This window comes from Lagenorhynchus albirostris, chromosome 19 (genome assembly GCF_949774975.1).
Source record: "Lagenorhynchus albirostris chromosome 19, mLagAlb1.1, whole genome shotgun sequence".
Lineage (NCBI taxonomy): Eukaryota > Metazoa > Chordata > Mammalia > Artiodactyla > Delphinidae > Lagenorhynchus > Lagenorhynchus albirostris.
Genome location: NC_083113.1, coordinates 57,177,513 through 57,201,916, shown reverse-complemented (window position 1 = coordinate 57,201,916; position 24,404 = coordinate 57,177,513). Strand labels below are relative to the sequence as shown.

The 24,404-nt window shown below is 65.7% G+C and overlaps 1 protein-coding gene across 3 annotated transcripts in view; it reads right to left on the bottom strand.

Moving 5' to 3' along the window:
• GSE1 (Gse1 coiled-coil protein) overlaps positions 1-24,404 on the bottom strand; it is a 416,808-nt gene that overhangs the window by 14,575 nt on the left and 377,829 nt on the right. For 2 of the 3 annotated variants that reach the window (XM_060132504.1, XM_060132503.1), the window contains exons 3-7: positions 17,681-17,899; positions 7,060-7,259; positions 1,627-1,802; positions 984-1,181; positions 188-379 (exon numbers count right to left, since the gene is read on the bottom strand). In XM_060132504.1, coding sequence (XP_059988487.1) covers positions 188-379; positions 984-1,181; positions 1,627-1,802; positions 7,060-7,259; positions 17,681-17,899 — 985 coding nt within the window. The remainder of the gene's footprint in view (positions 1-187; positions 380-983; positions 1,182-1,626; positions 1,803-7,059; positions 7,260-17,680; positions 17,900-24,404) is intronic. The other variant, XM_060132505.1, reaches the window with a different exon arrangement.

The window sequence follows — 24,404 nt, the reverse complement described above, 5'->3', positions numbered from 1 at the left end:
AGGATGCAGCCTCGCCAGGCACTGGCCAGGAGCTCGGAGCACCCACCGTCACCGCCCCGTGTGCAGGCGAACAGACCCAGGACCCGAGTGGCCAAGGAGCCCGCCTGGCCACACACGAACGGCCCAGCCAGGCTCTGCCATCCGGGGAGGGAAGAGCAGAAGACACCCGGCCTGGGACGGGGCTTACCTCTCGGCACTGAGGCTGGACATCCGCTCCGAGTGCAGCGCCGCCAGGGACGAGTGCGAGAGCTCGGGCGGGTAGCGGACCCCAGAGAGGTGGAGATGCATAGCTGATGGATGCAGTGGGGGCAGGGAGCCGGGGGTGGGGATGGGGTAGAAGGGGGACCGCAGGGCCGACAGGCAGTAGGAGTCGTCCATCCTGTGCGAGAAGATGGGGCTAGTGAACACGGAACGTAAAGGAAAAAAGGCAAGACCCAGCCCTACCACCAGGTGCCCCAGCCAAGTACGGTTATTGATCCAGGGGCGCTGGACAGGGCAGGACGGCCACAGAGCCTCCATGAAGGCCCTGAAGAAAGGGTCCACGTCCACAGCCAGACCCAAAGCCCCTTCCTCCCAGAGGCCAACGGATGGTAACAGCTCAGGGCTCCGAGGCCCTGCTGGCCACCCCAGGCCAAGTGAGGAGACTTCCAGGTCTGGGAAGGGGTGGCATAACTGCCGACCCGTCACGGAGGACGCAGGAGGCTTCTACGTAGAGCAGTGGTCCAGCGCCGTCGCCAGCGGGGTTTCCTGGTCGCACACAAACCTTGTGCTCTGCGCTTTAACGCGTAAGTGCACCAGTGGAGCCAATGGCGGGAGAGGGAGGGGCTGGGGTGAGGCCAGCTCGGACAGAATTTCCCTCTGTGGGCAAAGTCCTAACGGCTCATCTGCAGGGCTGGGAGGGGCGGCCGCCTGGGGTCTCCCTGGGAATCTGGCCCCAAGCAGTGTCTGCCCAAGGGTGGGTGGGGAGGTCTGGGGCGCCTCACCTGAAGGCCGGGTGGGGGAAAGGGTGCGGGGCCAGGTAGCTGGGGTGGTAGTAGGCCGCGGCGGTGGCCGGGTCCAGGCCCAGGGGAGGCAGGGAGGACACGCGGAGGTCCTCGGCGGTGTGGTAGGGCCGGAAGCTCCGCAGGTAGTCCTCCGTCACTGTGCTGGGGGGCACCACGTGGTGCACGGGCCGCTGGAGGCTGCGGGAGGGACGGACAGAGGACGAAAGGCGGAGGTGAGCCCCAGGCCGGGAAACGGGCCAACCTCCCGGTACTTCCACCATGCCTCCCTCGCAAGGACAGGTCCTGGCAGGAGGCCCTGGGCACAGGTGGGCAGCTGCTGCTCCTTGGGCCCCCCCAGCCCCCTGCCGTCCTCACCAAGTGGGCGCAGGGCCGCTATCCGCGGCCTGGAGGGACCCCTGGCCCCGGGAGCCCCAGACTGGGGGTTTAGGGTCGGGCAGACGGCAGAGCCAGCCGTCAGCTCAGCGTGGAAACGGCCAGCAGGCGCAGACGGGGCTGCCGGCCCGGGGCTGAGCCACCATCTGGCGGCTCTTGGGCTCAGCTGGTGCAGCCGGCCTGGCGGCCAGAGCCTCAGGGGTCCAGAGCCCAGCACGCGTGCCCTCCCCGGGCCCCGACCTGCACTTACTTTAGCGGAGGAAAGCGGGAGTCCTGCACCACCGAGCTGGGGGAGATGCCAAAAGGGTAGGGGGTGCTGAGCAGGTGAGAGGGGATGGCCGGGCCCCCTGCCTTCTCCTGGGGCAGCGGGGCCTCCACGATGAGGCGTTCCCGACCGCTGCCGCTGCCCCGAGAGCCAGCGTCTTGCTAGAGGACAGAAAGCAGCGGGTCAGGGCAGGGGCGGGCGGCTCAGACCACGGCCAACGACGAGCCAGGCCTTCCTCCAGACTCGGGGTTGGGGGGGGGAGGGTTCAAGCTTTAGAGCACAATCTAGAGATGGCCTTCCCAAACCTGTGGTATGAGCGGCGTGGCAGGTGGAACAGAAAGAAGGGAGGACATGGGTTCCAATGATGGGGGGGTCTAGACTGAAACACATCTGGGCGACAGGAAAGGACAGACGCCCCAGGATCGGACTGGGGTCCAGACGAGTGCCCGCCAGGGGACACAGCACAGTAGGGCCGCCCATGCCCTCCCAGCACGGATCTTCCACAGGTCACAGCTGCTCCAAACTCAGACGCGGGAGCTGGATGACGGTGGTCCCCGCACACCCCCCCAACCCCCGGCGGTGAGCTCTGCACTGCAGCGGCTGTGACAGAACCACGCGGAGCCCCTGGCCACTGATCGCCAGGCACGTGCCGGCATCCCGAGGGGCCGAGGCGTCAGCTGCGCTGCCAGCCGCCGGCCTGCGTCACAGATACCTCTCGGCCCACGATGCCCATGGAGGACGTGGCCGAGAAGCTGCTGCTGCCCTTGGGCAGGGCATGCCAACCTGTCCCCCGGACAGACCCCGGGGCGGCCGGGGCACCGACCAGAGCACAACTGGCCAGAGCTGTCTGGGGCCTTTGCACACTGATGGGGGCAGGGCTGTGGGCCCGCCTGCCCCAGACTCCCGGACACAGAGAGTGACCTGGGGCCTGGCGGGGAAGGCAGACCCCCGAGAAACCAGAAAGCGCTCACGCAAGGCAGGACGGGGGAGGAGGCGGCCCCCAGAACCCCCGGCCACACGGAGGAACGTCCCGCGCGCCCGCCCCCAGGAGCGTCCGCAACACATTGAAAGGTTCTGTCGTTGGGGTCATTCGCACGGCCGAGAGGGGGCCACACAGCAAGCACTGAGCGCCCACAGCAGCCGGGGGCTCTCGCCCTGGACGCGGGCGCCAGTCTGGGGGCTCCGCCACCGTGACACCCTGCTCAGCCTAAGGTGAGGATATCTCGGCCCAGGCCTCCCCTGAGCCCTGAAAGCTCCACAACCCGGCCCCTCCTTGGCCAGATGGCACGATGCCCGCCACCTGGCGCCAGGCCCGGCCGCCCCTGACCCACCGCCGCAAGCAGGGCGTGGGCCCAGGTCCATCCACCCCAAACCCACGGTGTTGCCGCTGGGCCACAGCCCTGTCTCCTCACTGATGTGGCGCGTGTCCAGGAATGACCACTGTACGTGGGGCGGTGACAAGAGTCTGTCCCCAAGGAGACACCCTCTACTGTCCCTCCAGCCCTGACTCTGCCAGTAACCTTCCCATCAGAGTCAGGAGATGGGGCAGCAGAGACCCCCAACCATCTCACTCCCTGGGTTGGGGGGCAGGAGACAGACTGCGCAGCCCCCTGGGCGACCCCTCCACCTCCACACCAGCAGACGGTGACCCCGCGGAGCACGAGGGGCCCATCCGTCACCATGTTTACCAAGCGTGCTGGTGGGTGGGCGCCGCGGCAGTGATCGTTAATTGGAGGAGACAGGCCGCTGACTGGGACTTTTAATGAGCGGCCACATCTGTTCCCACGTGTGGGCGCAGCCCCTCCGCTCACGGCGGGGCCCTCGTGGTGCGTGAACTCCGACCTGCCCTCCCCGGGATGGGTGGCCACGAAGCGGCAGCCAAGGGTGGGACCCACGCGTGCGCCAAGCCCGGGTCAGGGCAGGGAGCCCGGGACCCCCGCCCGGGTAGTACGAGCCTTCTACACAGGGTCCGGCGCGGGGTGGCTCCCGTCTGGTCCTGGAGACTCTGGACGGGTCCCATAACTGCCCCGGGCCTCGGTTCCCCCAGCTGTCAAACGTGCAATCACAGCAGCGGCTCACAGAACAGCAGGGGTGGGTGCACAGGTGTACACGGGAAGCGGGGGTCTCGCACAAGCAGCCGCACCTCCCAGCCCACCCCCCTACACCCTCTCGCGCTCCCCGTCGACACTACCACCCAAGGGGCTGTCCTCAGCATGCCGTGTCCCCCTCGCACCCCTCCCTCTGCTGGCGCAGGGCCAGGCCAGCACAAGTGCTGACCCCCCACGACGAGGCGCCTCAGCTGCTCTGGGGCTGCCCCCTCACGGGGGCCACCGTGGAGTGGAGAGGCCCTGTGCCCGGCGTCTGGGATGGACTAACAAGGGACGGCATGGCCCTCAGATGCTCTCTGGACGGGGACGCAGTGGCTGCAGCCAGAGGCCCCCTAGGTGCCAGGGCGGCTCCCCCAATAAATGCCCGGGGTGATGGGACCCGGGGTGACCTGGGCTCTGCCTCCAGGCCGGCAGCAAGGCCCCTCCTCCCCTCAGGCCGCAGTAGGAGGAAGACGGCAGCCAGGGGCCTCCACCGTCAGCCCAGGACAGTGAAGTCCTCGAGGGGACCTCGATTTAAGGACAAAATCTGGGGACAAGCTCCAGGCAACTCCAGGCCACCACACGCTTCCTCGCGCTTCCGGCACTGTTTGCTGAATCAAACAGGAGAGTGAGGGGCCCCAGGCAGCCCCTGTCCCAGGGGAGGGGCCCTGAACGCACCAGCCCCAGCTCAACGCCGTCCCCAGAAGCCCCCTTCAACCCTCGGCAGGACAAAGCCCTGCTTGAAGGCAGCTGGGCCAGATGGTACCTTCCCAGCCCGGCCGAGGACAAACAAGGAGCTGGAGAGGCGGGGGGAGGGGTGGGCTGGCAGGCAGGGGGTCCAGAGGGCCAGACCCACGCGCCCGTCTGTCTGGAGCCCTGCCAAGCTTATGACAGGCACCTGGGAACGAGGTCACGGGGGGTGGGCCCGGGCAGCAGCCCCCAAACCAGGCCGGGCCCAGGAGGCTCAGCCGGCCACCCCGAGGCCCCCGATGGTGGCGTCCAGGCCCCCGCGCCGGCCCGCGGCCGGGATCGCCCCGAGGAACATCTGCGGGCAGCTCTCATTTCTGAGCAGCGGCTGCAGGCGCAGCTGTAGAGATGAAAGAAGGAAGGAGTGGGGGGGGGTGGGGAGGGAGGAGAATCCTTCATTCTCTGGTGATTAGAGAGGTTTCCACTAGGCAGCCGGGCAGACATGCCCTGTTAGCTTTAAAACAGACTATTTGTCATTGCATCCGTCCTTCCACAGCTCCCGCTACCTGGGAAATACCGGTGACCCCGGTGCGCGGGAGGGCCCCCCGTGACTCACGTGCCGGGACTTCAGGAAGCCCCCCTCCCCCCTCACTACTCTGCTCTTCCTGGTCTCCCCCTCCCCGGGCGGATTCAATTCTCTGCTGAGCCTTTGTGCCGGGGCCGACGAGCTGCACGTCTCCCACTGATCTAGCTCCCTTCCCGCCGCCCTCCCTGGTGGCGCTAGTGTTCATTAACCACCGCCTTGGTAAGTGGCTGGAGAGAGCCACCACGGCCCTTCCTCTGGGGGTTACTCGGTGTTGCTGAGGCAGTGAGGACCCCCCTCCACCCCGAGGAGGGCTGAGCTTGGGGGGAAGGGGCCCAAGGCCAAGGCACCTGAGTGTCCAGGAGGGGATCGCTTAGGAGGCTCCTGGGTCTGGATAGCAGCTGCTGGGACAGGGGACAGGACCAAAGGGGAGGATCTGGGCCGTGGGTGGCCGTCACCAGCCAGGGCCAAACCAGGGACGTGGCAACAGTATCAGAAACCATCTGGGCCCCCGGGAGTTAGGGGAGACGCAGGTGGTTAGGGCCCCGAGGTCGAGGCTGGTCGCCAGGTGGCAACGGGCCCCTCTGGAGGCCCGAGATGCTGGTGAAGACCCCTTGTCCTCCCTCAAACCAGGACTGCGGCGTCTTGGGCATCTCCAAACCCCTCTGGCCAGGATCCGCTCACCAGGCCCTGCCCTGGCTCTCCTGCCTCCAAACTGCACTCGGGGTAGAGCGACGAAGCCAAGGCAGCAGCTTCTAGGCGGGCACGGGGGCCTTGGCCAGGTGATGACCCAGCAGTGTCTATCACCTCGGATGTGGGAGTCAAGCTACGGTCCCCTGGCCTATTTCCAGGAATTCAGGGGGTCCCCACTGGGCTCCGTGGTCAGGGCCTGCCTGAGGGTGGCCCCCTCTGTGGACGGAGGCTGGCTCCCCCCACCTCCAGGGCAGAGAAAAGACAGACCCTGAGTGATGTCCAGCTGGGGCCCTGGGGCCCATCCCCCCACCCGCCCCAGCAGGGCAGAGAGCTGCGAGGGGGGCGAGGGAGGGTTCCACCCCCCCTCCACCCCCCCTCCACCCCCCCACTTTCTCTGTGGTTTAATTAGTGTTTCCAAGTGGTGCTATCCCTCTGGGAGCTCCAGAAAAATCCAGGAGACAAGCACAGGGACAGTGTTCTTAGTTAGGAAGGGCCCCTCCAGGCTGGGAGCACCGGAGCTGGGGGCGGGTGGTGGAGGTAGGCAGGTGCAGGGGCAGCTCCCAAGGCCACGAGCTCCTTCTGCACGGCCACGTCACACCAGGGACCCACCCCCCCCAAGCGCGGGAAAGGGCCTCCTGGGGCGGGCGGACTTCCAAAGTTAAAACAGAAATAGGAAATCTGATCTGTGAAAATACGGGCTGGTATTTTCGCTATTTCGATTCCTTGTTCATGCAATAGAGAATAATCATAACAGCTATTGTCTACCTGGTGCTTAGGATGTGTAAACACCATTTTAAGCACTTTGTCCCCCGAAGATTTGTATGTTGGAGTCCCAGCCCCCAGGACCTCGGAAAGTGACCATATTTGGAGACAGGATCTTTGAACAGGTAATTAAGGTAACACGAGGTCACGAGCATGGGCCCTGATCCAATAGGACTGGTGTCCTTATAAGAAGAGGAGATTAGGACACAGACACACACAGAAGGAAGAGCACAGGAAGAGACAGGGAGAAGACGGCCGCCTACACACCGAGGAGAGAGGCCTCAGGAGAAACTGACCCTGTCCACACCTGGAACTTGGGCCTCCAGCCTCTAGAATAAATCTGTCTTAAATAAGCCCCCGTCTGTGATGCTCTGTGAGGCTCGTTTTGGCAGCCCAAGACCACTAACGCCCATGAATCTTCTTGAATCACACAGACCCTCCAGGTAGGTGCTGTACTTACACCATTTTGCAGAGAAAAAGACAAGCTCAGGGGAGTGAGCTGGGGCAGGGGATTTCAACCCGGAAACCCAGTCCCGCTCCGCGGGAGGCCGCCTCCCCAGCGCCTGTGGCACATCCGGCCCCCCCAAGCCCCCTCCCCACACTCACCTGCCGGCTCTCGCTCCTCCACACGCCATTGACGGTCTTGGTGGGGGCGATGGTCACCACGGGGGGCGTGCTAGGGACGCTGTGGCCCCCGGGGGGGACGATGATGGGGCCCATGGGCACGCGCTTGGGCGTGCTGGCTGGAGAGCTGTGGTTGGTGGCCGGAGAGGAGACGGGGGACGACTCACTGCTCAGTGAAGACCCTGCGGGAGAAGGACACAGCAGCCTGAGCGGGTGCCCCCCGGCCCCCAGCAGCCGGGCAGGGGCACGCGGGCTCCTGCGGAGGCCCTGCCCCAGCCTGGGATCTGGGCGGTACCTCCCCACCCCCACCCACGGACAGGGCTCTGAGCGAGGGGGTGGGCACGGGACGCCCCGAGGTGCACAGAAAGGCCCGAAGTTCTCCCTGGAGCCCCCTGTGTGCTCGAGGGCGGGCGTCCTAGCTGCTGGACGGGCCTGGCAGAGTGGGGAACAGGCGAGGGCGTGGCCGACGAAGGCTTGTGTTTTCAAAATACCGAACGCGTTCATTTCAAGTTTTAAGAACTGAGTTACGATCCGGCGCTGAAAGCATACAGGTCGGTGGTTTTGGGCACATTCACAGCGTTGTGGAAACGACACCGTTATCCGATTTCCATCACCTCCAAAAGAAGCCCCACCCTCAGCATCACCCCCGTGTGCTGCCCCCCGAGGTGGGTGGTGTGGAGGGTGGCAGGAGGTTGGGATTGGTTTAGCTCCTGGCAGGGGCACAGGGTCATGGTGGTGCGTGGGGTGGGAGGAGAGGGCGGGGCCTGGGGGGCTGGGAGGAAGTCACCCCTTTGCAGCCAGGTTGGCCGGCAGCTGCTCCTCCCGCGAGGGGCGGGGCCGCCTGTGAGCGAGGGGTGGAGGTGCGTCCCCCCTCCCCCACCCCCAGCGCCCAGGCTCGCCCCAACGTCACCGCCCGGTGGGATATCTATCCCGGCAGGCGGGCAGCAGAGTGGCCCCTGAGGGCTGGAGCTGCCGGCAGGGCCCGGTCCTGGGGTCCCTGAGAGTCACACCCAGGCCCAACGAGATTCGGCCGTGTGCACATCCACACTCCGCACTGCTCTGGGCTGCAGTCTGGGGACAGAGGAGACCCCTCACATGCCCCCCCCCCGAGGCCCCATGACCCACAGGCCCCCGACACAAACCCCACCGCACCTGAGAGCCACGGAGAGCACCCAGGGCCCTGAATCTGGGGCAGGCCGGACAGGGGACCCCCAGATTTTACTACACAGCAGAACTTCAGCTCGTCCCAGGTACCGCGCTCGCCCATGGTCACGGGGGTTGCGTGAGCTCGGGCGGCCGGAGGGGGTGGACCTGGCCGAGGAGCCTGCTGACGACAGTCCCAAGCAGCAGCCTGGACACGCGCCATCTTGCAGAGCTCCCCTCTGACGGGCTCAACTGGGTGGCGCCTGTCTGCGGGAGCCCCACTTGGGGCACCTGGGGCCTCGGGGCAGGGGAGGAAGCTGGGGCCAGCACAGACTCCCCCCTCCGCAAGCAGCACATCCTCCCTGGATTCTGTTCAGAACCTGCCTGGGTCCCCGGGACCAAGACCCTCGTCTTTTCTCCAAACCATCTCGAGTGGGCACACTCCTGCTACCTGATCAAACCTCTGCTTGAAGGGGAGGCACGGCAGCCTACAGCTCAGGGTGCTGGGAGACAGTCACCCCTCCCTCTGCCCCAGAGGCCCCGACCATCGAGGCCCGGGCTCAGCAGTGACCAGGAGGCAGAGTGGTCGGAAGCCGAGGCCCCACGGACGCTGGGACAGAGCTTCGCCCTGGGCAGCGTGCTTCCCTACGCTTGTGCACAGCTTGAACAACTGTACGGGGCAGCCCCACGGGGAGATACCTGGGCCAGCCAGACCTGCCCCCAGCTGAGCCGCTCGCCAAGCCCAAGAACAACGCTGAGGCCAGGTGCTCCCTTCACCTGCAGCCCTCACCCGTCAGTGCCCGGCCAGTGGGCAGTGAGGAGTCACCTGAAGGCTGCTGCCCCTGACGTGTGACCCCCGATTCCCCAAACAGATCCGCCAACCACGGCCCACACAACTCTGCAACCCCAAGTCGGCCGGGCCAACCACCGAGACCCAGCACCGGGTCAGGATCCCAGCCGTGGGGCAAGTTCCAGCCTCGGTCAGCTGTCAGTACCGCCCGCCTGGGGACAGCCGACAGGCGACAACGTCGGCGGCCTTCCTTTCCCAGTGGGACAGCCGCCAAAGTTTTGAAACGAGCTGTGTCTGCCAGGTTGGCGGGGCCCACCCGAGAAGCCAGCTTCCAGGGAGAAGCAGGAGGCAGGCGGCGGGCTGACCCGGCCGGGAAACCCCTGTACCCTGAGCGCTCACCAGGTTTGTGCAACTTGGAGAAACTGGGAGCATCTGTCTCCCCACCACCGCCCACGCCCTGGCACGGCAACCCCGCTCCTGGGGCCCCAGCAAAGCAGGCTGCCGTCCACCAAACACGCAGGCGGGCGGCCCCTACGAGAAACTCCCACCACGTCCACCAGCGGCCGGAAGGACACAGCGGGGAGGGGGTGGAAAGCCACCAGAGCTCTCGGCCACCAAGCAGGAGGACCTACCGTGTACCCGGCCTGCACCCCGGGCCGCCCTGTGTAAACTCCGCCTGGGGGTAGAGGGAGCGAAAAGAAAGAAAACAAACACACCGAGAACCCCACCAGTCAAGGGAGAGGCTGCGCTGCCTGGAGAAAATGGTGGGGTCAAGGCCAGGTGGGCTCTGCTCCTCGAGGGGCCGGGCAGACGGGGGGAAGCTGGAGCAGACACTTCAGAGCCCCGGCCTGTGCCAGGCCCTGGGGCCTCACAGCCAGGAGGGCCCGGTGGCCACGCCACCTGAGCACAGAGACTCAGGGCCACCTGGCTCCCGACCCCGCCGCTCCCCCGTCCCCTCCCACCTCTCAGATCACCCCCGCTCCGGCCTCCGAGCCCCCGCCCCACGCCATTAGCAGGTCTCCACGGATCAGCATCGTTTCTAAGCGCTGGGCAGTGAGTGAGGAAGGAGGAGGGGAGGGCGAGAGACGGAGCCTGGGGGCCAGGTGCCCCTGCCCGCCCGGAGGCCACGGGCAATTAGCAGCCTCGTCCCTCGGGGCGGGCCGGACGCCTCGCTCGCTCGGCAGCCAGATCGATGCCTGACCACGCAACCGCCAATTAGCGCGATCGCCCCCGACCCCGTTCTCAGGGCGGCGCGAGCTGTAATGAACCGGCGGTACACGGCAGGCGGCAGCGAGCCCCGCGCGGGTGCGGAGGGGGTGACTGTGCACAGCGCTCCGCGTCACCTCTGTCATCTGACCTCGCGGATTAGCGCCCGAGGCCCCCTGAGCCCATGTAATTAACAGCTGAGACACCGAAGTCGCTGTGAGGGGAGATGGAGATAAGCCTGGAAACACAAGTGCAGCATGTCAGCTCCCTAGACGCCACCCGAACGACCTGAAGCACCCACTGGGCGCCCTAAACAACGGCTCCTGTGCCGGGACCACCCCTGCCCGGCGCACTGCAGAGTGGGATCTCAGTGCCGCCGCACAGCCCTCCCTCTCCCCGGGCACAAGCCTGCACTGAGTCAGGCCGCCTCACCCGGGGAGGGACGGAGAGCCGATGAGGGACAACGGTCACCTGATGTGCTCCCTAAAGGAGGACCCCTGGGACGCCTTCCCGAGACGCCCCCTCCCGTGGCCAGAGCCGCAGCACCACAGGGCCAGCCCAGGTGCCGGCCGGAGGTGGGTGCGACAGATTCCGGAGCGAGCGCCAAGCAGCAGGGGCCCCCCCGCCGGGCCGAGCCTCGCCCAGACTTTCACTCGGTGTGGAGGCGGGGAATGAGGTGGGGGACCCTCTGGACTCCCCGCAGGCCGGGCGCAGCGGCGACAGCCGGGCACACGGCACATGCAATGGCCCCACCCACCTGTGGGCTCAGGGAGAACCCCCCGAGAAAGAGCCGCAGGGCTGCCCTCTGCCCGCTTCCCTTCCTGGAAGAGGCCCTCCCGGCCTGCCTGCCAGCTCCTCCGTGGCGCGGGAACAGTCGGAGACCCGTCCACCCAAAGCCCCCTCCCAGGAGCCCTCACCCCACCTCAGGCCACCAGCGGGCGGGGCACACCTGCCCCAACGTAGCGTCACAGGACCGTCACTAAACCCCAGCCAGCAAAGGCAAGGTGTGGTCCTTCTTACAAGACACACTTCCAGGGGCCCATGATGTGGTGATGAGCAGGACGGGGGCTGGGAGGACGGTGGGCTTCCGCTGTGCTGAGGGGCACGAGGGGCCGAGAGGGGGCGCATCCAGGGACAGGAGAGGAACTGGGGGCGAGAAGGCGGAGGGGGCTTCAGGGGGGGACAGGGAAAGTCGCTGTTGCAGCGACACGGCCCGGGGAGGCCTCTTGTCCCAGTGTCTCAGGGCCGGGCAGCCCCCATCAGGGCAGGCGCAAGCCCCCGTCGCCTCTGAATCCCCGGCCCTGAGCACAGAGAAGGAGGGCGGGGCACCGAGGACGCCCCTGTCCGCTCACACCTGCGCCAGGAGACAGATGGGGCTGCAGACACGCTGGGCCCCGCCGAGCCCTGCGGCTACACGACTGACACGCACGCGTGTCCGCTCATTTGTTTCGCTGCGTTCTCTGAAAGAGGCAGGCTTCAGATGGCAGAACAGGGGCGCCGCCCCCCCGCTCCTGACTCAGGCCGGCTGAGTGAGGCACCACTGGCGGGCAGAGTCCCACCTCCAACCCTGACAGAGGGAGGGATGCTCCTGCCTCCTCCAGGGGCCCCAGGGAAACCAGACCCACCCGCAAAGCCAGCGACAAGATGAGGTGAGGCCAGCGGCCGGCAAACACGCCTGCAGAAAGGCACGCTCCCTCCCGCCTGGGCTCGGGGTCCTGGGCCGCGCCGCCCTTGCCAGCCTGCTTGCGTGGGGTCCAAACAAAGCCGGGGTCCGTCAGTCACTTCTCTTGCAGGCGGCGAAAGCGGTGCTCGTGCCCTCGGGAGACCAGCTCCCTGAGGCCGCTCGGTGCCCCCCACACCCCGCCGGGAGGGATGGACGGGAGACCAGCTCCATGAGGCCGCTCGGTGCCCCCCACACCCCGCCGGGAGGGACGGGACACGTGGGATGTGCACAGGCCGTGTGGCTTTGGAGCCCACCCTGCTCCTTCCGCCCCGCCCCGCCGGCAAAGGGGCCGAAGACAGACGCAGACGCCAAGGGCACTGCTGCGGGACGCCTCAGTCAAGGGGGCCCCGGCCTGTCACTGCCGAAGGGTCCCACGGGTACAGCCGGGACCAACGTGGGGGTCAGGCCCAAACCTTCAGCCCGAGGCTCCTTACAGAACGTGCTGTGTGGGCCTGGTCACGGCCTGGGACTCCCTTTCTCCAAAGAGGCAAGACGAGGGTCGAGGTGACAGGGAGCGGATGCCCTGGGCTTGCGCTCACCCACGCTGTCAGGACGTTTGGGAGCAGCCGTGGCAACTCCTCCGTCCCGGACAGGACGGGCTCTCCCCAAACGGGGTCAGTCTGGGCCTCGAGACACGTGCGCAGCAACTCAGCCCCGCACTCGCCTTCCTTTCCCGGCCCCTCAAGCCCGGGCCGCACCGCGGGGGTGGGGGAAGGTGGGGATGGCCGGGGTTGGGGTGACGGCGCGGGTGGATCTCATCTGCTGCACATGGCGCCGCACCTGGAGCTAGCGTGTTCTTCCTACGTCGGCAAAATCTACGGAGTAGAGATGTTATCCTCAGCCTCTGTTGTTTTTTACCTTTTTTATTTTTGGCTGTGCCGTGAGGCACGCGGGATCTTAGTTCCCAGACCAGGGATCGGACCCACGTCCCCTGCACTGGAAGCACCGAGCCCTAACCACTGGACCACCAGGGAAGCCCCTAGACGCTACCCTCATCCTGAGGACACAAGGCAGCTCAGAGAGGTAGAGCACCGTGCCCAGGCCACACAGCAAGGGCGTGAACCAGAATCTGCCGGCGTCCGTGTCCACCCTGCTGGGCACCCGTGTCTGAGTGGGTTACAGGGTCAGGCAGATATGGCCCCTCCCCGGACAGGCAGCCCCTTCGAGTCCCCCAGAGAAAGACACCCAGTCCCCCGCTGGCCGACGGGCACGGAGCAGGACCTTGGGGCTGCAAAGAAGCCTCAGGAAAGATGAAAACTCAGCGGGGGCCCATGTCTCCTCCTCGTATCCTCTCTCTGGGGGCACAGCAAATGATGGGCATGTGGATTACTTGCTCTGAACTGGATTTTTAAACTGCAGCCTGGAGACACGACGTGAGGAAAGGCATCAGCCGGGGAAGCAGAGGGGAGAGCTGGGCCACGGCTTGGGGTAAGACGCTTCCGCAGCGTGGGGGGCGGCGGGGCTGGAGGAGAGGGTCACGAGGCAGCCGGAGGCGCCCAGGGCTGCGGCCAGCACCCAGGCGGCCCGCGGCTGACCAGCACGGGCCGGGCAGCAGGAGGGGCCTGCGGGGGGGGGGGAGGGCTGTGGCCTCTGTCTTGGCTCTGCCGTCGGGCCCGCCTCTCCCACCACCTCCCTGTGCAGGAGGGGACGCCGTACCTGCTCCACCTGGGACCTCTGCCCTTGGGGACAGGGCCCTCTGGGGTCAGCCACGGGGTCCTGGGTCACCCCGAAGAGACGGGGGCCTCGCCCTTAGGGAGGGGCAGCTGCGGCAGAGGCGGTGGCTCCCTTCTCCGGGAAGGTGGACACAGATGCCAGGGTGGGGCAGGAGGCCGTGGAGTTCCCAGAGTCCCCTCTGCTGCCTACGGCTCGGGGCACCAGCAAGCCCGAAGCTCTCGGCTTTGCCCACCAGCAGGACGGACAGAGAACAGAGGCCAGGGCTGTGCTGGGAACGCAGCGGGAGGCTGCCCTGTACTCAGCAGGTGCTCGATAAACGCTCACTGCCGCGATGCGGGAGGGGAGAGCCCTTGCTGGGTCCACCTCCTCACACACCTGGTGACAGGCGTGCGGTGCCAACCACCCGCGAGAAGCGTGCCGTGCGTGGACAGCCCTGCAAACACCGGCCTGAGAGCGGAAGCCGCAGGGCTGCGTGCGTGGACAGCCCTGCAAACACCGGTCTGAGCGCGGAAGCCAGCCGCGGGGCTGCGTGCGTGGACAGCCCTGCAAACACCGGCCTGAGCGCGGAAGCCAGCCGCGGGGCTGCGTGCGTGGACAGCCCTGCAAACACCGGCCTGAGCGCGGAAGCCAGCCGCGGGGCTGCGTGCGTGGACAGCCCTGCAAACACCGGCCTGAGCGCGGAAGCCAGCCGCGGGGCTGCGTGCGTGGACAGCCCTGCAAACACCGGTCTGAGCGCGGAAGCCAGCCGCGGGGCTGCGTGCGTGGACAGCCCTGCAAACACCGGTCTGAGCGCGGAAGCCAGCCGCGGGGCTGCGTGCGTGGACAGCCCTGCAAACACCGGTCTGAGAGCAGAAGCCGCGGGGCTGCGTGCGTGGACAGCACTGCAAACACCGGTCTGAGAGCGGAAGCCAGCCGCGGGGCTGCGTGCGTGGACAGCCCTGCAAACACCGGTCTGAGAGCGGAAGCCGCGGGGCTGCGTGCGCCCACAGGTGACAGGTGTCCAGACAGCGGATCCTGGCTGCCAGGGCCGGGGGCGGCGTGGGGACAGGGTTTCTTTTAGAGGTGACAAAACATGCTAGAATTAAGAGTGATGGTCGCAGAACTCTGAATGCACAAAAACCCACTAAATTGTGTCCTTTAAAAGATGAATTTTCCGGGACGTGAGTTATACCTTAAGAAGTTATTAACCAGCAAAAAAATCAACCCCCCCCCCCGCCATCACCAAGCCCAGCAAATGTCCCCCTTGGGCTCTCTGGTCCCTGGTGGAGAGGCAGGCAGGGGAGCTGGGGGGCTGCTGGCTCTCCCCCCTGTGCCCCTACAGCCCCCAGGCTTCCAGACGCTGACAGCCCACATCTCCACTCTGTCCCCCGCTCTGTGGGGAGCACAGAGCCCCCCCCAGGGTTCCCTGCACCACTGTGGTGGGTGCTGGGGGGTGGGAAGGGGGTGCCCCCCCCCCAGCCAGGACCATGCACTCAGTCTTGCCGTCCTAAGTCCGGCTCTCCACATCCACTTGGAAAGGCTGAAGGAGCAGCAGTTGAGGAGCACAGGGGCGTGTCCTCACCAGCTGTGTGACCTCACGCTCATGACCTGACCTCTCTGAGCCTCAGCTTCCCCACCTGTACAATGGGCCGACGACTCTGGGCTGCCAGCCAGTTCTACAGACGGGAGCCAGCCCATCAGAGCTGGGGCAACTCCGTGAGAAAAATGGGGACCAGGCATGGGATGTGGCCCAGAGGATGCTCCAGAGAGTAACTGAGCTCATTTCTTCAAACCGAAGCCCCACTGGGGTGCACCAGCTGGTACACTGCCAATGAACCTCATCACTGCTGCTTTAAACTCCAGACTTTGCCTGGGGCCCCCAGAGTCAGAAATGAGGTCACAAGTCCCCAGGACACACACAGAGTCACTCGAGCATCAGGGCAGCCCAGGGTCCAAATACTGAGCACCCCCCAACCCAAACCTCGGCTTTCTCATCAGAACCATGGGAAAAGCCTCGGGTCAACCAGCGGCGGACAGCACAAGCTCAGGCCAGCGTGGCTCGCCCCTCTCCTCTCTCTCCTGATCCTCTGTCACAAAGCTCCCGGGCGTCACGTAGAACACCCAGATCGCAGCCCCCGGGGAGCAGGGTCCGCTCCACAACGGCACACGCTGCTCCCGGCCGTCTCCGGCACGCGGGCTGTCCAACGGCCCATTATTCGAGCCGGACGCTGGGGCCAGCCTGGGGCAGCAGAGAGGAGACGGAGGCCACCAAGGCAGGCTCTCGCGTGAGCCACGCCTGCAGACCTCTCCACTGCCCACTCGGCAAGGAGGGAAACGCGCCCTTTCACTGCCACATCCTCTACAGACGGGGGGTGTCGCCCCAGGATGAGCCCAGCTGCCCCCGAGCGGACACAGCTGTTGGCTGAAGCCCTGACGCTCGGGGGTGACTCAGCCAGATGGCCCCAGTGTCTCCCACGTGCTGACAGTTGTCTTTGAAAGCTGCGCCAGCCCTGTTTCTCCGCCCCCTGGAATGCCGGGAAGGAAGACACCAAAGCAGGGACCAAGTTCTGCCCTGGGGGCTTCGCGTCGACTCTGAAGAGACCCCCAAATCTCGGCCCCAGCTCAGGGTGCCACTGTGCACGCTGCTCCCGGGGTGCTCGCAGCCAGCCCAGGACGTCTGTTCTGGGGGCCTCGCCAGCACGCAGCTCACCGTATCTCTGCTCTCCGGCCGCGTGGCCAAGGAGTCCCGTGGTGGGCAAGGAGGGGCATGCGTGCAGGGACTGGGAAGGTCTGTCTGGGTGGACAGAACAGCCCAGGGCAGGCGGACACCAGCAGTGAGGGCGATCCCTAGCAACGCAGAAACCGGGCCCCGAAGGCCTTCGCTCCTGGGCCACATCCACGCTGCCCGTCAACTCCTGTCTACCCCCCTCACATTCCTCCTCCGTCCAACAACCACGTGATCAGCAAGGGTGTGGAGACAAGTCAGATTCAGAAATCAGCAGACCCCCAACCACCCCGGTCAGGGCAAATGTCCGCTCTGCTGAGCTAGAGACCCCAGAGTCCACAAAGACAGAGTTCCCGCACACGTGTTCTTTGGGTGCCCCAGAGGGCCTGGAAGCCAGGACGCCAAGCCCTGGACATTTGGGGCAAGGCAGATGGCCGGCAGAGGCACCCAGGGTCTCTGCTTCCTCTGCCCGGGAGGCCGACGCCCTGCCTCCAAGCAGTGAGTCCAGAGGGTGCCTGAGAGGCCTGCACCAGAACCCGCAACGGTCCAGGCCTCCCAGCAGCTCTGGTTGCAAACTGCCCTCCAGCCCCACTCATCCAGCCAGCAGCCCTTGGACTAACAGCCCTAGAAGTGCCCGGAGCCAGAACTGTAGCGACCCTCGTCGTGCAAACAGGAAGGCTGAAGCTCAGAGAGGGTCAGCACTTGCCCAGAGTCACAGAGCACGTCACTGCCCACCAGGAGCTGGGGCTCCGGACCTCTGGGGGACACCTGTCCATGCCACCCCAAGGCCCCTGCCTTGGACGGATTAAGCTGTGCCCCCACTTTGGGGCACTCGGGATAAAGAGGGTTTCCAGAGACCCCGCTCCCTGCCACGTCTGGAGGGGGTATCAAGGCCTGGTGCTCCCGGTCTCCCGGGAAACATGCCACCTGGGAAGAGGCCCCCGGGGCAGGCTGGGGGCTCCTGAGGGACGTATCGGGGTGCAGCACAACCACCCTCTGAAGCCACAGCTGCCGGACGCCCCCTCGGTGGTCCTACAGCCAAAGAAGGACAGAGCAGCAGAGAGCGCGGGAAGCAGGAGCAAGCAGAGCTGCTGGGGCCGCTGGGCTCACCGGACGGGCGGGGGTCAGGCAGCGCGGTCCCCGCCAGAACGAGGCAGCACGAGAAAAGCCAGCACGTGTGGACGCGGGCGTGCAAGCACGTGGGCGGGAGCGGCCCCGCCCCCGGAGCCCCGTGCAGGTGCGGGGCAGCGGCTCGTGGGACCGGCCGTGCCCCCCGAGCGCAGGAGCCGCGAGGCCTGGGCAGGAAGGAAGGGGTCGCTCTCTCCCCCGCTTCGTGGAGCCGCCCGGCGGGCGCGCCTCTTACCTCTGGGCTCCTCTGCCTGTTTGGCGAGCTTGCGCAGCGCGGCAGCAAAGCTGGAGGACGGCGCGGCCTGGGCCGACAGCGCGCTGCTGGTGGCGGGGCTGCCACTGGGCACCAGGGCGCCATTGAGCGGCGAGGGGGTGAGGGGGTTGACGGTGGCGGTGGTCCTGGTCGCGGTGGAAAGCATCCCTAGTGAAGGGGACTTGGGCTCATGGCTCATGCCTGAAACAGGAAAAGAAGAACCAGAAGTCACCCAGAGAGCAGGAGGGCCCGGCACCGGAGCGGGGTCTGCGCGGCCTGGGGGGCCGGTGCCAGTGGGCGGCATGCGGGGAGCGGGAGCTGAGCCGGAGGCCCCGGCAGCACAGGAGAAACGGAGCAGAGCCAGCGCTGCGCAGAGAACGGGGGCGCGACCCCGGCATCCGCGGGCAGCCCCACCCTCTCGGCTCCGTAAGCGAAGAGCCGCTGTGCCCAGCACCCCTGTGAGTCCAGATGCCCAACGGCTCATCCCGGCCCGAGCCGACAGCCTCTCCGGAAGATCTGAGAGCATCCCGACAGGCGTGGGGGACGGAGACCAAGGCGCGGGGCCAGTGTCCTCGCAAGAAAGAGAACGCCAGAGGCAAGGGAAAGGGCCGAACCACTGACGATCAGGAAGACGAACACACTTCTGCCGGGCCTTCAGCACGTCGCTCTGGAGACAGATGGAGCACATCCTTTTCCTTCCAGAAAAGCGAACAGGCTTGTACGGGCAGGCAGCGCAGACCCGGGATCGTCCCAGGCGGGTTGGCCGGAGCCCTCCTGTGCCGCAACCGTCCCCCCTTGAATCCCAAAGCCACAGGCACCCAGCGGGTCTGCACTGAGAAGGTGCCTCAGAGGAGAGAAACAGGCAGAGAACACAGCCACCTGCAGACCCTGCTGCCGTCTCGCCCGGTGCAAACCCCGCCTAGACGCTAAAAGACCCGCGACCGCAGGTCTAAACTGCTGTCCAGGGGAAGCCCCCTTCCCACGGGGGTCCAGGTTCAGGTGCCACGCGGGCCAAGGAGCCGCCACCCGCCAGGAGTGACATCAGAGGCCTTCCCATGAGCCCCCGGCCTTTCATGTCCTGAGGAGGCTCAACCTTCACCCGGCCCCACGCGCCCCACTGACATCGGCCGGGCTCCCTCGCGGGCGGGCGTGAACAGCGCCATAAGTCTTCGGTTAACTTCTCGTGCCCTCTCAGGGGCACCTGCCGCATCCCCGCTCCCTCACCGTGGGTACACTCGAGAGGCGCAGATCAAGGCGCACGGCCTCGCGGGTGGCACGGGCAACGGGCTGGGTGCAGGGAGAGGTAAACGCACTTGCGAAGCCCCAGACGGAGACCTAGGAGGGACAGCTCCAGGGAACACCCGGGGTCACCTGGGGAGGGGACCTGGCGAGTCATGGGAGGGGTGAGAGCGCACAAGCACAGAGTGTCCCAGAAGATGACAGGGCAGGAACATGTTCTGCCCCCAGGCCACGGTCCCCACCCCAAGGGGCTCTCCGCAACCCCCAGAGCCCACGCCACCTCTGCAGCACTCTGCATACGGTCCAACTCGAGTCTAACTGCTACCTGCTTCCATGCCTGTCCCCGTGGGTAGCCAGGTGAACACTGGGGACCCCCACCGGTGGCCAGGCGGGGGTGGGCCCCTGAGGCCTGCCCTGCCCCCAGAACTAGCCAGGAGAGGCCGCGGGCGCCGACACACGCCCTGAACCCAGGGTCCCGGAGAGCCGGGCCGCGGCCACCATCGCCCTCTCGCCGGGCGGGCGGCAAAAGAGATCTTGGGGGCTCGGCCGCATAAACGGCCACGGCAGGGATGGGGTGAGGGGCGCATAAAAGGCAGTACTGAGGCGGGCGCAAGTTCGAGAGAACACCATTCTCTCGGGAGAGGGCTCGCACCTCGGAAATAAAGGACCTGCACAAGCGCCCCTGTGCCCAGGCTGGCCTCCCAGCTGCCGGCGGGTCACGTGGGCGGCGCCATGCCAGGCGACAGGCCCCCTGAGCGGCCGGGCGGCACCAACCCGAGGCTGACCCCGCGTGGCCTCCTCCTTCTGGAAGAACAGGGGAGAGGGTGGGAACCACATGCCCACAGGCACCGCAAGCCCACCAGAGAAACCCGAGAACCCAGCGGGGCGCAGGGTCCCTGCCCCAGCAGGCTGGTCACTAGAAAACACAGGTTCCTAACAAGAGTCCTTTCTCGGCCAAGCCAGCACCCCACCAGCCACTGGAGGGCCATGGAGCCCGACGGACGCCATGTCCCGGAAGCTCGGCCCAGGCCCCCTCAGCCCCTCTCCTCCTCCACGGACGGTGTGAACAGGGAGGGCAGGAGGTGCTGCCGGCCACGGGGCCTGGAGGTCAGGCTCAGCATGGACCAGGCTGCCACACGCTGGGGCCTGAATCCCGGCTCTGCCACCTGCAGCTGTGTGATGTTGGGCAAGTTACTCGGCCTCTCTGAGCCTCCTCAGTCTCCTCACCTATAAATGGGGGATCTGCCTCATGACGTTAATTCCGTGAGGACTCAAGGAGGTAAATTCCGTGAGAAGCTCCAGAGCATGGCTGGCGCATCCCAGGAGTCGCTGTTATTATCACGCAGCTGGTCAGCGGACGGGGGCAGAAACCCAGGTCTCGGGTGGGCGAGGGGCTTGGCTAGGCTCACATGGGTCAGGCTGGGCAAAATGGGACCCGACCTGCCGAATCTGTGCCTCCTACCCCCACCCCCATCCCTTCCGTGTCCGGGCCAGGAGTCACACAGCCCAGCTCTCCACATCCGTGAGTGGCACTGGCTGGTCAACGCGAACACACAGGACACCCCGGGACAGAGGGGGACTGGAGCTCTTGTCTTGCCGCCTGCGGGGACACCGAGGACGTGACCCCACGCAGGACCTGCTCTGGGCGGTCCAGACGTCTTCTGGGTCCTGCTCGGAACCGAAGCACCCACACTCAGTGGACCGACCGATGGGTTTCTTTTCTTGGGGGGTGGGTGGTGGTACACAAGGGAGCACCACCCTGTGGGGACCCCATCTGGGCATGGCTCGCACAGGTCCTGGAGGTCCTGACCAACACCTAGAGGAAGGCATCGCCACGAGGTGCTGCCCGGAGACAAGCTATGTGACAGGGGACCCCGGGGCTCCGTACCCCAGGGAAACGAAGACCCTCCCCGGGACATCAGGTCACACAGACGGTCGGGTCACCTCTCAAGACAACCTCGTGATGGGCCTGGGAGAGGCTGCAGCAGCCGTGGACACCCCCCCAACCCCGCACTCACTCCCACCCTGGGCCTGCCCTCAGGGTCTCAGACAATCCTGAGAGGCCAGCAGAGCACCGGCGGGGACACCGAGGCCAGGAGCTGTTCGAAGATCGGTCACGGTCACAGAGATGACCCAAGGTCACAGAGACGACCCAAGGCCACACAGCTCAGCAGCACATCTAGGACTCGAACCCCATTTCCTGGGCCCAGATGCAATGTTCTCACCACTCATGACACCACCTGACCAGTCCAAGGCCCAACCGTGAGGCCAGACCAAGAGGTGCAACACACTCGGAGCTCAGGTACGCTTGACTACAGTGGTTTAGAAACGTGTCCAAGTGTGGCACTCATCCTTCAAGAGGCGGGGACGAATCCTCTTCTCTCGATGTGGGCCAGACCTCTCAACTCACTTCCACTGAACAGAACACGCCAGAAGCGTGGCGACCGCCAAAGTGAGGACATCAAAGGCCCCTGGCCACCTCCCTGTGCTCTCCTGGATCACCTGAGCCATGGGGGGGCGGGGGTCACCCTGCCAGGTTGTGAGGATGCCCTAGGTACCCGTAGGGAATCCCACACTCAGGGAACTGAGGCCTCCGGCCAACAGCCAACTGAAGCATGAACCATCTCGGCAGCGGCTCCTCCAGCCCCGGGGGAGCCTTCTGATGAGATCACAGCCCCAGCAACCGTTCCTTTACACCAGACTCTGGGCCAGAGCCGCCCGGCCGAGCTGCTTCCGGACCCCGACACGTTTAGGTTTGGGATAGCTTGTTACGCAGCGTTAGGTAACTGCTACGGTGAGTGCCACCGCCACGTTCTCTGTTGATCAAGACCCTCAATCTCTGTTTCCCTTCCTCTGTGGAAGTTCAACCACCTGCAGATACTCTGTACCGTCTTTACCCCCCGAGTCTCCAAATCGGGCCCCTCTGATGCCATCCAAGGCCATTAACCACCTCCCTCCCCTTTCCCACATTCCTTAGAGAACTAGCCACCACCTTTAAATCCTTTCACCTCTAAGGGAAAGGCGTCACTGTGCCCATTTTACAGAAGGGAGACTCCAGGCTTGGGCCCAAGGGCCGACAGCCGGTCAACATCAGGGCTGGGATTACCTGTGTCCCACGTACATCAAGCTGGTCAGGGCCCAGATCCAGACCCATCCTGGGGCCGCAGCAGGAGGGCCTGGCTCTGCTCCACCCCACAGCCCACACCGCATGCTGCCTCCAGACAGAGGGGAGGGGGGCCGGCAAAGTGAGGCAGGCGAAGCGGTCCTGCACCTCCCAGTGACCGGTCCCCGTGGCCCAGGGAGCAGATGTGGAGGGCTCTGCCCAGTGGCCCTGTGACAGGCTGGCCAGCTGGTGACCCAGCTGACATGCTGTGACCGCCAGCTGCCAGCGCTGGGCAGGATGGTACACGGGTGCTCGAATAAGTGGGGAGCGGCCATGGGGCAAATCCCGGGGCAGACCCCAAAGTGTCACGGGTCCCTTAAGGCCACGGGTGGGGGTCTTCAGGTGACAGCAGGAGGAACAATTTTCTCGTTTTTAGCCTTCTTACTTCTCTCTGTTCTAGTTTTTCTGTAGTGAACCAGCTTTTTAAAAGTGGGGGGCCCACAAACAGATAGACTTGCCTGCATGAGTTTGGAATAACCAACAGGGGGCTGGGGTCTTCCCCAGACCGGGGCCTCCTGCAGGGCAGATGCGGGAGCTGAGGGAACTGGGGTGCCCCTCCTGGAACCCAAACCCTCACTGACAACCCCCGCCTTTCCCTGGTGACCAGGGTTCTGGGGGGCAGACCCACCCTCCGCCCCCTCCTGGACCAGCCGCCACCTGAACGTCACTGTCACACTCCTACTGGCATCCAGCGACGCCCCACCCCCCTCTGAGCCTGCTCTCCCCCCTCCTTAGAGCCCGGCACGTGCTGCACAGGCCCCATGTACAGCGCCCCCAGGCTCCTGGGGCTCCCCCAGAGCTAGCGTCCCTGTCGTGGTGTCAGTCGTGGTCTCTGGAGCAGCTTCGGGCCAGGAACGCTGCTCTGCTGATGTCTGGTCACTCAAAATAGAATTCCAAATGAGCAGCCTCGTTAGGGGAGTCTAAAATTAGCATCCCTCCTCGGCATGTGTGCATCGGGAAGGGAGGGCAGGCGAGGCAGGGGCCCGAGGGACCACGGGCAGCTGGGGTGACGGCCCCCTCGCACCTAGGACGGGGAAGGACAAAGGCCAAATTCGGGGGACCCAGAGACCCCGTAAAGGGTCACCTTGGACCCGCTGAGGATTGACACGGCCTCCGGGAGCACAGCCCCCGCCGTGTGCCTCGCACCCCGAGTCACAGGCTCACGGTCACTTCAGGGCTGCTCTGCCCCCAGCCCTGCACAGGCAGGTGGGTCCCACACCCCGCCACAGGTGCCACCACGACCGTGGAAGCCCCAGCGGCGCGTGGAGAGGAGAGGAGAGGAGAGGGAGCCTCGGGCAGCCCTGTACCCTCGAGAAGCCCCGCAGAGCAGGGGTGGTGCCTATCTTCCCCCACGCCGTCATCAGAGAGGTATTTATTAACTTCTGCGCTCCTGGCCATCGACTGAGTTCTTGTCTACGTTATCAGCTCATGTAAATTCATTATCCTAACAGCTGGGAATAGGCACCACAGCACGAAGGCCAATGATGGATGAGGGCCGGGGGCTGGGGCGGCCCTGGGGGCAGGGCCAGAGCTCCCTCTCCAGCTGTACCAGCCCCTGACACACGGGGAGCTCAGGTGGCCTCCTGGCCGCCTCATTTGCATCACATGCTGTTGTCCACCTCCCGCCCCCTCGACCCCCCAGGAGAAAGAGCCGCCACGGCCAGACGCCCAGAGCTGAGAGCCCCTCCCTGTGCCCGAAGCTGAGAGCAGGAGGGAAGGCCGCCAGGCCGACGCGCGCACCTCATCTGCCAGCCCCCTCCTCCCCCGCGTGCCCGGCCCAGGACTGCCATCACCCTTCCCGCTCCTTCTACCGAAGTGTGGTGTCCTTAACCAATACCCTTTCCTCTTCCCTGCCCAGGTTTCTAACACGGCCAGAAGCAGTACAAAGCTTAAACCAAGAAAAAGAAAAAGAAAAGAGCAAAGACGACAAATCCAAGTGCAGAGGGGCGAGCTGGGCTGACGGCTTGGCAGCCGTGTTCCGGAACCACCTTGTCCCGGTGCTTCCGAACAGACCCCGATGGACTCTGAACGTTCCAAACAGCTGGACTTAAGGCGGGGGGCGGGGGGAGGCAGGCCCCAACACTCCATTAAACATGGTCGCGGCGCGGCTCCCCGCCCTGCGCGAGGGCGGAGGGTGTTATTAATCAGCGCCGCAGCCTCCCTCCGGCCTCCCACCGATCCCGTAATTACCGCTGCCTTCGCGCCGCTGTTCCGCGGCTCCAGACCTCAGGCCTGCTCCCTCCACGCTCTGTAATTACAAGCTAATAGCCGAGATGCACTTTCTGCTGGCTCCCGGTTCAAGCA